Genomic DNA, 15,014 nt, shown 5'->3' on the forward strand with positions numbered 1-15,014 from the left:
TGGGATTTGATGGGGTGTGGAGTCTCTTTGGGGATGGGGGTACAGTGGCAGGCGGAAGGTGAGGAAGGGGTCTCAGTCCTTGGGTCTGTGCTGGGGCTTCTGTTTCTGCCCTCCCATTCCTGCTCCTCCCTGCCCCACTCCATTCTCTCTCTTCTGGGCTCAGCTCAGAGCCTGTCCCTATAAGATGCTGAGTGGCCAGTGTGGGATGATCCATGCCCCCTCTGGCATCTCCTGGCCCTCCACAATTTCTAGGCTGCATCATCCCCACCCAGAGCTGCTACCTCTGCTCCGCTTCCCCATGGATGCAGGTATTGCCCACTCCCTGTTTACTAATGGGTGGGCCAATGAGTGGGCAGTACCTGTCCATGGCAGGGTGGTGCGGAGTCAGAGTAGCTGTATGAGGCAGTAGCTCTGTGCAGGCCTCAGTGACCCTTCTTGAGGTTCAGAAAATGTTGGGGGGTCTTCTACCCCAACCCCACATCAAGCACAGGTTATAGCTCCGAGTTTCACAGATATTCACTAGATCTTTCACCAGCTACCGTAATCAGTCCAAACTAGCAATTAATTTGTGAAGAGCTTAATGGGTGAGTTCTCATAATCAACTGTGATTTCCAACATGAATATCTGCAAACACAAGAGTGGTGCTCACAAGCTGCAGCAGGCCCGTGAAAAAGATCAGAAAAGTTTGAATCTACAACATTGCATGAAATGTGCAAAGTTCAACCATTTCCAGATGAAAAATCTGCAGATGATTCTGTTGCTTTCACTTCTGAGCCTTCGTTAGCTAGTGAGGATGCTGATTTGGGTTTGTCAGGTTTGTTGAGTGCCAGAGTATCTGATTCTAGATACAGAAAGTTGCCCGCTAGTTGTTCGTGCCACTTATGGATGTGGACAGTGAAAGTGGTTTTATTATTGAAAGCATGGGGCAGAATTTTGACTTTGACAAGACAGATCCAGCTATTTGGTTCCAAGTGATGGAGTCTGTTAGCCTGTTTTTCGTAGAAAACTGTCCCATTGTTAATTTAGATCAAGACTTTTTGCCAAGTGAATGAAAAGAAGGCAAGTATTAAAATTTGTGGTTCTTTATCAAACACCTAATGGGGAATTCCACCCGTGATCTTGGTTCATGTACAGTTAGACTTGCCACCTCATTCTGTTTTGCTTCTTTGCTTTTCCAGCCAAGTTCATCATTTTCCTTTCATAAAACTGCTTTCACAAACTTTTTCCACTTTTGTGTTGGCAAATTTGTACACTAATGTTCAAAGGAATACATGGAGGCAATCACCCACTGGATGAAATTTTCAGAACGATTGGGGAAATGGTTCGCACAGTTGAGAAGGGTATACAAACCTCCTAACAAGTGCAGAAGAACACGTGGTGCCATATTTTACATCATCTTTTGCTGTACTTAGGATTGAGATGAGAAATTAAACAGTCCTTGTAGTGCTAACTTTTGGGGTTTACTTGAAATGCTTGCAAGGTATGATAGTGTGTTACAAGATAATGTGGAAGCTATTAAAACCAGTACTGCATAAGTGAGGTACTTAGCACACCAAATTCAAAATGAATTTATAGATAGGATCACAAGAAAGGTATGGCAGACTATTTATTTTTGATGAGTGTAGGATAGCTAAATACTTCTCTATTATGTTTGTTTGCACTCCAGACCTTTGCTGAATGGAACAAATATATCAGGTGTTAAGGTATGCTCTGGTTCTGAAAAATGTAGTGAAGGTGTTGAGAGCTTTGTAGATACTCTTCCCTGTTCTGGTGTGGATATTAAAGAAGCTGCAGGGGGGGAACTGTTTAGTTATGGCTGATTGCAAGGGCCACAGGTGTGACACAGAGCTAACGTGGCTGCAGCATACAACAGTGTTCAAAATCAAATTCAGCAGGTAAATCAGCACATCTTTTGTCCCATGTGCTGCCCATTCACTGAAACTGTGGGGGAAGCTGCTTAATGATTGTTCCTCAAGTTGGAATTGTTCAATGATTGCATACCTTGGTTTCTGCTTCTACTAGTCATTGGGATATGTTGAAAAAGCATATTAGCATGAAAAATGCCAAAACATGACAAGATGGTCAGCAAAGGCAGAGGGAATCCAACCCCTAAGAAATCAGGTTGAGGGTGTTTTTTATGCTTTTTAGACACAACCATGTCTTCACGCAATCTTACACTAGAATTTAAGTTGGAAGCTGATAGCTTGCAAACCAGAGCTTTCAATTGTTGTTTTGGCAGAAATACGATCTACTATCTTGTCAAAAATTAACATTGTGAGCAAAAAATTAGAGTCTGGATCTTGACATTCAAATGGCTTGCAGTTTACTTGTTGGCCTTCAAGATGCTTTGCCAGAATTATGAGCTTCTGGGTTCATTTCATGTAAGAAAGCTCCAGCTTCGCAGACTGAAATGTTAGGAATATCCGTGCAGCTCAAAGAGAAATGACCTCAAAGGAGAAAAATAATGCCAGGTGAACTTGCAAAGAACAAAAGTTCATGAGGTCCTGAAAAACTTTTCAAAACCCATCTTAGACACAATATTAACACAATTTGGAGAATAGTATGCGTACGTATGATGAAGTCAGAGAAAGGTTCGCTTTTTTTACGAGCGGGAAACTAAGTCTCAGCAGCAAAAACTTAAAGAGGCACGCTTGAAACTTAGCAAGCATCTACCCAGAGGATTTAAAGTATGAGAGTTTTGAAAACAAAATTGAGCACTTTGCCAGTTTTTGTAAATGAATCTTTAAGGATGACTTGGAAACAAAGGTACCCATTGATCTCCTTAGCTACATACATGAAAGATCTTTAGATGTGAGTTTCCCTAACATGGAAACAGAACGGCGTATATTTTGCTGCCTTCCTGTAAACCATGGCTGCTAATGGAAGCAAACTAACATTAATCAAGTCCTATCTAAGAACGTCCATTGGACAGGAAAGGTTAAGTGATCTGGCAGTTATTTCTGTGGAGAACTAGGAAGCAAGGCAGATAGACTGGGTTGAGCTAATAAATTAGATTGTTTCTGTGAAGGGTAGGAAGTTTCCTTTCTAAAAATACTTAGTGCTGTGTGTGGTTTTTTGCTATTGGTGGGGATGGACAGATTTGAGTCTTCAAATTGGACCTAGAACACCCGGGGGAACAGCACGGCATGAGAGGCTGCTGAACAGCAGCTGGAGGGTTATTAAGAAGCCCCCATTCATCTAGGTGGGGTTCTTTTGGGGTGACTTACACAGAAAGGTCCTTTTGTGACTATTTCCTGTTACAGAAGAACTCCCCAAAAGCTAACAGTGAGTTTTCTACAGATGTTAGCTGCAGAAAGGAATAAATAAGGCAATCAAGTTAATGAAAATCCTACTTTAAAAATATTTTTTTAAATGATTGACTTCTGACTGTAGCAAATGTACTAAAATAAATTCTTTTACTGTTTTGAATTATTGAAGGGAATTCCTATCCAAATAAAACTGAAGAAATAATGCAAGTTTAGTAATGATATTCAGTATCATTTAGAATGCAATATTACTGTTTTATGAGTCAACAATGTAATACTGTTGCAAAAAAAAGTGCACGTAATTCTGGAATGTAGCAGCCGGAGTGCTGTAAGCAAGACACAAGAAGTTATTCTTCCACTCTACTCAGCACTGACAAGGCCTCAGATGGAATATTGGGTCCAGTTCTGGGTATCATACTTTGGGAAATATGTGGACAAGTTGGAGAAAGTCCTCTCAAGCAAAAATGATTAAATGATGAACTATGAGGAAAGATTGAAAAAACTGTGTTTGCATAGTCTGGAGAAGAGAAGACTGAGTGGGGGCATAACTGTCCCTAAGTATGAAAAAGTTTCTTATAAAGAGGAGGGTGATAAATTATTCTCCTTAACCCCTAGGGTAGGACAAGAAGAATGGGCTTAAATTGGAGCAAGTGAGATTTAAATTAGACATTAGGAGAAACTTCCTAACTGTAACGGTAGTTAAGCAGTGGAACAAATTACCTAGAGAGATTGTGGAATCTCCATCATTGGGGTAGGTTAAGTTTAGGATAGGTTTAAGAGTAGGTTAGACAAACACCCGTCAGGGATGGTCTAGATAATACAGTAACTCCTCGCTTAACATTGTAGTTATGTTCCTGAAAAATGTGACTTTAAGCGAAACGATGTTAAGCGAATCCAGTTTCCCCATAAGAATTAATGTATATGGGGGGGTTAGGTTCCAGGGAAATTTTTTTCACCAGACAAAAGACTGTATACACGCACGCAGTATAAATTTTAAACAAACAATTGAATACTGTACACAGCAATGATGATTGTGAAGCTTGGGTTGAGGTGGTGAAGTCAGAGCATGAAAGAGGGTGGGATATTTCCCAGGGAATGCCTTACTGCTAAGTGATGAACTAGCACTCAGCTGAGCCCACAAGGGTTAACATATAGTTGTTAATGTAGCCTCACACTCTACAAGGCAGAACGAATGGAGGGAAGGGAGACAGCATGGCAGACAGAGACACACACCCTGTGTGTGGGAAAGAGAGAGATGTGCATTGCCCCTTTAAGTATGCTGACACCATTCTAAGTACATTGCCTTTAAAAATATCAGGAAGTTATGATCAGGAAGCTGCTGCCAGAAAGCTCAGCAAGCTCTCTCCGTCCTGAGCCCTGTCCTGTCCCCACCCTGCTCTATATGGAGAAGGGGTAAGCAGGGGGCAGGAGTTGGGGGGGGAACACCCTGACATTAGCTTCCCTCTTCCCCACTTCCCTGCACTGCAAGCGGGAGGCTCCCAGGAGCGGCTCCAAGGCAGAGGGGGGAGGGACAGCTGAACTTCTGGCAACTGATAGCCTGCTGGGCGGCTGCTGCACAGGGAACTTAGGGGAGTGGATATGGGGGCTGCCAGTGCACCCTGGTTCCAAGCCCCCACCAGCTAACTGCAACGAGCTGCTCTTCCTGTAAGCAGTGGACAAAGCAGGCGGCTGTCAAACAACGTTATAAGGGAGCACTGCACAACTTTAAATGAGCACGTTCCCTAATTGATCAACAACGTAACAACAAAACAAGGTTAACCGGGACAACTTTAAGTGAGGAGTTACTGTACTTAGCCCTGCCTCAGTGCAGAGGAGTGGATTAGATGACCTGTTGAGGTCCCTTCCAGTCCTACATTTCTATGATGCAGTGATTCTATTTTAGAAATTGTGAATAATAATACAAAGTCTGTGCTAGCTGTGCAATCTAGAACATTCTTTATAAATAACCCATAGCTTTTAATATATCGTAATGTGTAATTACTACATTTCTGTAGTTAGAATGTAGTTGCCTAATTTTTGTCACATTATAGTTCAATGAATGAATGCATTCCAGATTTTTTAAAATTTAGCTCAAATATTTGGGATAGTGGTGCAAAGAAGTGTGATTAAGGAACCCGTATGAGGATGGGGTGAGGAGAGGGTGCACTTTTTTTTTTGAGGTTGCAGGTTGTAAAGGTTTGAGAACCCCTGTCCCTGTACCCCCCTTCCTGTGGCATATGGCATTAATTTCCAGGTATGCTTTATGAAACATCAGCCCGTATAACTGTACTTTTACCTGAGTGTAGCTTTTATGGCACTTGTCCAGAACTGAATATGTCCAAGCCTCAAACACTGAGAACAATGTAACTTTTCTGTCCTTGTGTTTATTATTTGGACTCTTTGATTAACTGTACACTGGCTAACTGGTGACCATTAACTGTAGCTTCTGTGTAAGCTTTAGTTTCACAAAGTCATATTCCCAAAGCCACAGATAATCGTAGTGCTGTATTGACACAGTATTGTGTCCTTGTCATTGATTGTCATGAAACAGACAGATGAAAGTCTTCCCAGTATGACCCATAAATCCTTATGGAAAAACTACTTGAGCTGTTGAATTGCTCTAACAAAATCAGGTGTTGTGTTCCATTGATTTCATTGTCGACAGTCACCTATTGTAGCTGAAAGGCTTGTATTGTAACTTAATTCTATAAGATTCCAGTTATCTATTTGTTTCCTTCCAGCCATCATGGGGCTGCACACAGTCTCCATGCAGCAGTCTAAATTCAGACCTAAATTATATATAGTCCCCATTTAACTATGTAATCAACGGTGAAGTTTGGCTCCCTTTAATTCTCGTAGCATATTCAACCTGTTGATGGGGTTATTGTGCCCCTCATTCCTTCTATGTAAGCTGCCCCCTGTACATATGGAAACTTGGAGACTGGAAGCTTTTCAAAATTTAGAAACTGGTAAACGAATCCCAGGTGTAATTCTGGCCCCACTAAAGCCAATGGAAAAACTCCTGTTCACTTCAGTGGGGTCTGGATTTCACCTCTGATACTTTAAAGGGCCTCATTTAGAGCTGGCCCTTTAAGAAAACAGGCTGAGCAGGTGTTGTTCAAATGTTTAAGAGGCTATCAGTGAGAACAGTGGAAGAGCTGGATTAGCCATTGAAAGACAGCGAGATTTGCTTCAGCACTTATAAATAGATGGATGCATCTGAAGAAGTGGGTTTTACCCATGAAAGCTTATGCCCAAATAGATCTGTTAGTCTTTTCGGTGCCACACTCCTTGTTGTTTTTGTGGATACAGACTAACACAGCTACTCCCTGATACTTAATAGATGGTATGGCACTCGTACCCTGTTGTGATTGGGAGCGAAAAGAGGTCCCTTACAAGGTAACATAATGCCAGTGGCAAGACAGGAAGACAGACTAAACAGCCTTCCCCAGTCCCACACACACAATGCATTCAGCCACTCACTGGTGTGGGATGGAAGTCTTCCTTCTCAAGGAAACTTGGTTCTAGTAGATAAATGCAAGTGGGGATTCTCTCACAGGAGGTTTCCAACTTGCTAAGCGTTGCCACAGACACTTCTTTATCTTTGAGGTCTGCTATGGCTGGACTCTTTTTGCCTTAGGTTTCCTGCATGGCCAACCTACCAATCTTAGTAACTTCCTCTGGAGCAATTACTCCTCAAAAATGCTGGAGATATTGTGCTGGGTCATGGAGGAGGGATGCAGCAAGGGAAAATGTCAAATGGCTGAAATTTAAAACTCTGAAAAGTGGCTACCCACTACTAGCACTATAGTATTAGAAGGCGTTTTGCTCAGGACCAGCCTAGAGAACTAGCAAAGTGGTAGGCCACAGAGTGCCCCACTTTCCTTACAAATTGTGCAACTCAGAACTTGACCCAGTCTCCCAATCCAGCAATAGGACTGGAGGTGTAAAAAACTCATGATCTTTTTTGTAGCTCGCGTCCTCTCTTGGTCAGGGCTCTGCACATTGAAGAAGCTATCTTTCTTTAATAGGTGAGTTAAATATGTGTTTTCATGCAGCTTTTGTAGTCCCTATTCACTATATAATACAGCTTTTAAATACATTTCTAAGCTACTCCAGTCTTGCACACAGTAACAGTTTTGGAGTGGCAGGGGAATTAATTATTTGAATATTTACTTCATAGGTGGAGTCATTCCAGTTGGATCAATATATATGACTGCCTATTTATCACCATTTATTGGTCCCAGAAAATCCAGGGGTTTTTTTTCAGTAAATATTTATGCCTAAAACAAATTTTCTTTTGCTTTTTTTTGTTTGTTTGTTTGTTTGTTTGCTTTTTTGTGCTCCTGATATTCTGCCAGCTATTATTTCCCTATTTTAAATTAACTAAAAGTGAAAATGTCAAAAATTGAGAGCCCAGGGCACAAAAAGCTTGGATCCCACCAAATTTTTATTTTCTGCATAAATAAATGTTTTAAATAAATCCTTATTCCATTTTCAGTGACTTTGCTTTATTTACAAACATTAATGGATAGAAAGTAACCCTGTATTTTATATCTTAAGATATGTTTGACTGATAAGTAACGTTTAATTTCTTGGTTGCAATCCTAACATTATTTGAACATACTTTTGGATTTAATAAATACTATATCCCTTATCCTTGTATTAACTTACATCATATATGAGGGTATAGTTTTCAGTTGGTTTATGTTTTAACGTATGAACTGTGATAGACCCAGGCCAGTTGGGTGTAGCAGAAGGCAGATATACTGGCCACTGGATTAACAGTTTTCTGTTCCCTGACTGACCAGAGCAGGGAACAGATAGCGCGGGACCCACGGTGACAAGGTCGGAGCTCTGCCACAGAACATAGTATTGCATGAAAGTGACAAATATTTACATGAACTAATTCCTATGCTATGTATTATAGGAATGGGGTTTGATATCTATTTGCAGTATTCATATTTAGCAGGAGAGGGATATGTGTGTTCCATGTTGAGATATTACATACTATTCATTATGAGTTCATTATTTTTTAAAGGTGAGGTCTGCTTGGGTCATAACATTGTTATTGGCTGCTTTTATACTAAATAGTTGGAAGATTACAGCGTAAGTTGTAAAGTTGCTGGACGATCATGTATTCTGATATGAAAAATGATAGCACTTTTAGACCTAACAGCACATGTACTGTAATGTGTGGGCGAAGGTTGTCCTTTATAGATGTATATGGCAAAATAAAATTTAGATGTAATAAACCCCACTGTTATAATATGTTTCAGAGTAACAGCCATGTTAGTCTGTATTCGCAAAAAGAAAAGGAGTACTTGTGGCACCTTAGAGACTAACCAATTTATTTGAGCATAAGCTTTCGTGAGCTACAGCTCACTTCATCGGATGCATACTGTGGAAAGTGTAGAAGATCTTTTTATATACACGTATTTTTTCATGCTTTGTGTGTATATAAAAAGATCTTCTACACTTTCCACAGTATGCATCCGATGAAGTGAGCTGTAGCTCATGAAAGCTTATGCTCAAATAAATTGGTTAGTCTCTAAGGTGCCACAAGTACTCCTTTTCTTTTTACTGTTATAATATGTTGTGTAATCTCATACAAGATATTATAGAGCACATATGGTGTGGACAATCACATGGTATTTTTACATTCGTTTTTAGTAGCATTAGTTAGCCAAAATGAAAAATAAAGAGCAAGAACTGACAGAGGCACATATTGTGTAAGTTAGTGTGAAGAGGCATTAGCTGCTCCCAGTTCTCTCTCCACAATCAGTAAGATGTCTCAACACAGTGTTACCCTGTGCATGGCTAAGATTCCAGACTCTGTAATCGTGAGTTATCCACATGCCTTGTAATAAGATATCAATAGTAATTTGATGTTAAAGGAACCACATAGAAGATTTGACAAATGAAATGATTATCAATTTTTTTCTCATTAATTCTTTCTTTTATTACTGAAAAGCATCATAGTAAAGTTTAAGAGTTCTTTGATTAAGTTTTCATCCTGTCTGTTCTGTTGACTTGTTTGGCAAGTCTCTGGAGTTCAACTTTGCCATCTACAAGATGAAGCTAATAAAGCAGAGTTCAGAACTTATGTTTACATTCTCTGCGTCACTCAGTGTGGTAAAACATTATAGAAGTGAGGAGTGATAAATGTAATCTCTATACATATTTTAGAATTCTGTCCACTTGTTAATTCTTTCTTCTTTAAAAGAAGGAAATATGTCTCTTATAGGAATTCAGTGAAAATGGAATGCAGGAAATGACTTGCAGGAAAGGAGGACTTTTCAGATGAAAAAACTGCATGGTACTTTAATTATAAACCCTGAAGGAATTAGTGTGGAGTTTTTTTAATCTTTGAATATTGATCAGTGACTTTTTACCCTTTTTTGCAAATACAACACACAAGACCTTGAATTTACAGTTGGGAATGGGAATCAGTGCTCCTTGGTCTGCTTTCCAGCTGTATGGTTCTATACGACCATGGACAAATCAGTTCAACCCAAGTTTTCAGAAGTGTCCATTAATGTGGAGTGCCCAGTTGGAGATACCTGTAGTGCTCCCTCGTTCTCCAGTCCGGATGGAGGCCCCTCTGCCTCGTTCTGTTCGGGTTCAGTCCTCAGGCTTGGGTCACATCGGGGGGCAAGCTGTAAACAGTCTAGAGCTCTGGGTCTGTCTGACAGAGGCAAACAGACAACAACAGTCTGGGGCTCTTGCCCCATGGCGGGCAGCACCCGGCGTAGTCTCTAGCTCATAGCCCCTCAATGGGGCTGACAACACTTAACAGTTGTCCTTTGGCTGGGCTGGTAGCAGGCTGTAGCCTCAGCCTCCCAGCTCAGGCAGCCAGCAAATACACCAAGTCAATAAGCTGTAGCTCTTTGGGCGGGGCAGAGCAGGGAGCAGGCTTTAGCTTGGGCTTGTGGGCTCAGGCAGCCAGCCAGCAAACAAACACAGTCAATTAGCTCTGGTCCTTTGGGTGGGGCAGAGCAGGGAGCAGGCTGCTCAGGCAGCCAACAAACACACACAGTCTTGGAGTTCAGGTAAGGGGGAGCACCCATACAGTCTAGGAGCTCTGAAAGGGGTTTGCACATCCAGCAAGCAGTCTAGGGTGCTAGCAGGGAGGTTCACAGAGCACAGGCCTCCTGGCCTAAAGTGGGAAGTCTGCCACCCCAGGGTTGGGATGGCAGGGGGACGCGGGCCCGCCCTACTCCACCGCGTTCCAGCCCAGGGCCCGAACAGTGGCAGAGTGGTCTTTCACTGGGTCGGCAGGGTTCCAGCCACAACATGCCGACTGAGATGCAGTCAGCCCTGTAGCCAGCCAGTCGTGGGCTGCCCCTGGGCTACATCCTACCTCCCCAGTACCTCTACCCTCCACAGGTTCTCAGGCTCCTCGGGGTATACGGCCACTGGTAGTCCTGGCAAGTCCTCATCTGTGTTCATCTCCTCTGGGGACAGGGCGCGGCAGGGTACAGGTTCTGCTCCTGGGTGCTGCAGCAAGGCGGAGGCATCTGTCTTCTCTGCTGGCTCCAGCCCAACTCTGCTGCAGAGCCTTCCTTTCATATTTCCTGCCCCGCCCTGGTACTTCTCGCGAGGGGGGTGTGGTAGGGTGGGTTTGGCTCCACCCACCAAGGGGGGTGTAGTGCTCCCTCATTCTCTAGTCCGGATGGAGGTCACTCTGCATCACTACAATACCCTTCTGATTTTTGGAGATGCTGAGGACTTGGAGCTCTTATGGTCTTCAAGTAGAGTTTTGGGAGCCCAGCACTCCTAGAAATCAGATTTGAGCTAGCTCTGTGTGAGCGGACAACTAGTGTACAATTACAGTATTGCCAACCCCAAGTGTACAAAAATCTTGAATCAGGCCCCCAAATTCATGGGTTTTAAAAAAAAACAATACATTTTTGGTTCTCATTTGACTTCTGGTTTTTGAGTCTTATGGTTCATGTTCCCAAGCTTTTCCACAACCTTAAAGGCTAGAATCTTGGAGGGGTAGGGAGTATGTTAAATGAAAGATGAGATTCTCTTGTAAGCAAAAGACTCCAAGAGCTACAGCTTTAAGAAAACCAGCAAATATCATGACATTCATGATAAAATTAGGAGAATTGGTAACATTGCACATCAGAAAATGTAACCTCTGTACTTGGTGTTACTTAGCTGCCTTGTGGATTTGTTGAGAGACTTAGATGTCTTTGTGATGTGCTGTGAAATCCTGAAATGAAAGCTAATTTTATAGCTGAATAGTGTTTTATTAACCTTCTTCAAAGGGGTGAGAAATGTTATTCATATATTTATGCAGCTTCTTCTGGCTGAAATCAGAGCACAATGCACTGTAATTTTAAAACATTACTGTTAGGTGGCTGGAGCAAGTTATAGTGAGTTGTTTTACTCAGATTTTTTTTCTTCCTCTCTTCACTGATTTGTAAATATTTCAATAGTGTACATAAATGATTGCTGGTCCAACTTACTGTTGGTGTTTATAGCGACATCTAGTGGACCTATTATTCAATAATATGCAACACCTACAAATATCACCTCTTACTGGTAGACCAGCGCTTCCTTTTACTTTAGTTTATTCAAACATGTTTTTCAAGTGTTTCTAGTAAACCCTTATAACAAATGTAGTGTGTATTTGTGTATTCTTGAGAGTCAGCACTTCAATTTATTTTCTTTATGACTTTAGACAGAAGACCCAACCATGGAAAGGCCATACACATTTAAGGATTTCCTTCTCAGACCAAGAAGGTGAGGGGTTTTGTATCCAACAAAAATTGTGTTTAACTAACTTAGTAAAGAAATGATACTTTATTTTTAAAATAATACTGCTTGATTAATCTCCTTTGTTAATATTGTCTTGTTCTTTAGCCACAAATCTCGGGTGAAGGGTTTCTTGAGACTGAAAATGGCCTATATGCCAAAAAATGGAGGACAAGAGGAAGAAACTAGTGAACAAAGGGAGGAATCTGAGGTAAGAAATTTCACTTATTTCCCTTACTATTTCCCCCCAGTCCCATATTATAACCATGTTGAAGTTTTTGGGCTCATTAAAGACCAGGTATAAATCTCAACACAATGCCATCCTGTAGTACATGGAGGAAGGGTAAATGATGATTTTTGAAGAAAGCAACTAGAGGAAATTACTCGTTTATTTAGTCTCCTCTGCCTTTGTCATGAGTCATTTCAAGTCAAGGCCATTATTGTACATTTTGCTGTCATCAGAAAAATAATGCATTTAAGACTCCTTCCTCCAAAGAATCTACTTAATTATAAGATTTTTATCTTGATTAGACAAATAAGTCTGTCTCAGTTTATTATATTTGTGTCTTTTTGAACCTGGCAGTTTTTCTTCCTTTAGTGCCCAGACAAGGTGCACTAGCTGGCACCGCCTCACCTACCTAATACCGCTCTTCCCCCCTCCACCCCCCCCCCCCCAAAAAAACAACCAAACCCTCCTGCACTGAATTTTTGTTAAGTGATATATTTCTTTATTTTTGGTCCATTTTTATTGCTACCCATTTAATTAAGTTTTTGCTTTATTTTCCACCAAAAAGGAACCTTTTTCCACAGCCATATTTTCATGATGAAAGCAGGCGTCTTTTTGTTTGTTGTATCATTTTAGTGTTCACCTTTCTATTACAAATAATTTTAAAATGAACTTACTATGTTCTTTTTGATTTTTACTCTCTCTCATTCTTTCGTTCACTCCTCTTGCCTTTCCTTTTTAAGAGCGTGTATCTACACCTCTTTTTGCTCCACTGTTTATTCCCGTGGTCTAATTTTGAAGTCGCATTTTTTTTTAATATTAGTTACCTTCATAAATAATTTTAGAAGGATTAATAAATGATTAATAGATGCCATATGCATATGTACAGACATAAGTCATATATCTTATGCATGGTTAAAGGATATCAGGAGAAGGTGTTATAAAAGCAATCCATAAGCAGCCTGTTGACCAGTGGACTCAATAATAATTGATTAACCATTGATTAAAACATTTACAATTTATTATCCCTTTATAAACTATTGCTTCAAGGAACCCTAATATAAAGTGTGGCCAATTTTAAGTACCACTACTTCTCTTCTTCTTTCTACTTCCTTGTTCCTGTCATTTTTCCTGGTGCAAATGTTCTCACTCTTCTTCCCATTACTTCCTTCTCACTCTCATTTCCTCTACTTCCACACTCTCATTCCATCTTACTCCATCACTGTGTTGTCTGTCCACCATTCTCATTCCCTCTCATTTTTCCACTCTTTTCTTCTATGGTATCCTCTTACCCCTTTCCCCACTGCACTTGCTTTCCTTTTCTGGAGTCCGTGCATCATTGTATTTGGCTCAGTGAATATCTCTGCCCATTGTGAAACTGCATTCAGAAAAGCTAACTATGTTAAGAAATGGGATGGGGAATAACACCTGAAACATTAGAATGCCTTTATACTTTTATATTAAATCAATGGCATGGCCTTACCTAGAATACTGTGTTCAGTACTAGTCACTCAGTCTCAAAAGGATAATGCAGAACTGGTGAGGGTTCAGAGAAGAGCAACAAAAATGATCAAAAGGCTGGAAAAACTCCCATATGAAAAGAGTGAAAAAGGATTTGGAATGTTAACCTTAGAAAGGAGGTGAAAAATAGTGGACATGATAAAAGTATATAAAATAATGACTAATCTAGAAAGGGTAGATTAGGAACTTCTGTTCTCCCTCTCTTTCATATCTCATAATACAAGAACAAGGGGCATTCAATTGAGTTAAAAGGTAGAAAATTAAAAACTGATATATGAAAATACTTTTTCACACAACACATGACTAATCAGTGGAACTCATTGCCACAGGAACTCACTGAGGCTAAGAATTTAACAAGATTCAAAAAGGGACTGGACATTATATGGCTATCAAGACTATCCGGATGATATTGCGGATGATACTAAACTGGGAGGAGTGGTAGATACGCTGGAGAGCAGGGATAGGATACTGAGGGACCTAGACAAATTGGAGGATTGGGCCAAAAGAAATCTGATGAGGTTCAATAAGGATAAGTGCAGGGTCCTGCACTTAGGACAGAAGAACCCAATGCACAGCTACAGACTAGGGACCGAATGGCTAGGCAGCAGTTCTGCGGAAAAGGACCTAGGGGTGACAGCGGACGAGAAGCTGGATATGAGTCAGCAGCGTGCCCTTGTTGCCAAGAAGGCCAATGGCATTTTGGGATGTATAAGTAGGGGCATAGCGAGCAGATCGAGGGACGTGATCGTCCCCCTCTATTCGACATTGGTGAGGCCTCATCTGGAGTACTGTGTCCAGTTTTGGGCCCCACACTACAAGAAGGATGTGGATAAATTGGAAAGAGTCCAGCGAAGGGCAACAAAAATGATTAGGGGTCTGGAACACATGACTTACGAGGAGAGGCTGAGGGAACTGGGATTGTTTAGTCTGCGGAAGAGAAGAATGAGGGGGGATTTGATAGCTGCTTTCAACTACCTGAGAGGTGGTTCCAGAGAGGATGGTTCTAGACTATTCTCAGTGGTGGAAGAGGACAGGACAAGGAGTAATGGTCTCAAGTTGCAGTGGGGGAGGTTTAGGTTGGATATTAGGAAAAACTTTTTCTCTAGGAGGGTGGTGAAACACTGGAATGCGTTGCCTAGGGAGGTGGTGGAATCTCCTTCCTTAGAAGTTTTTAAGGTCAGGCTTGACAAAGCCCTGGCTGGGATGATTTAATTGGGGATTGGTCCTGCTTTTGA

The 15,014-nt window shown here is 41.2% G+C and overlaps 1 protein-coding gene across 11 annotated transcripts in view; it reads left to right on the plus strand.

Moving 5' to 3' along the window:
• Positions 1-15,014, plus strand: part of NEDD4L (NEDD4 like E3 ubiquitin protein ligase) — a 363,163-nt gene that overhangs the window by 250,266 nt on the left and 97,883 nt on the right. For 10 of the 11 annotated variants that reach the window (XM_077816704.1, XM_077816707.1, XM_077816708.1 and 7 more), the window contains 2 exons: positions 11,959-12,020; positions 12,141-12,243. In XM_077816704.1, the coding sequence (XP_077672830.1) occupies positions 11,959-12,020; positions 12,141-12,243 (165 nt within the window). Of the gene's footprint in view, positions 1-7,261; positions 7,298-11,958; positions 12,021-12,140; positions 12,244-15,014 lie in introns of those variants that run through there. The other variant, XM_077816713.1, reaches the window with a different exon arrangement.

The sequence above is a fragment of the Eretmochelys imbricata genome, chromosome 5 (genome assembly GCF_965152235.1).
Source record: "Eretmochelys imbricata isolate rEreImb1 chromosome 5, rEreImb1.hap1, whole genome shotgun sequence".
NCBI classification, from domain to species: domain Eukaryota; kingdom Metazoa; phylum Chordata; order Testudines; family Cheloniidae; genus Eretmochelys; species Eretmochelys imbricata.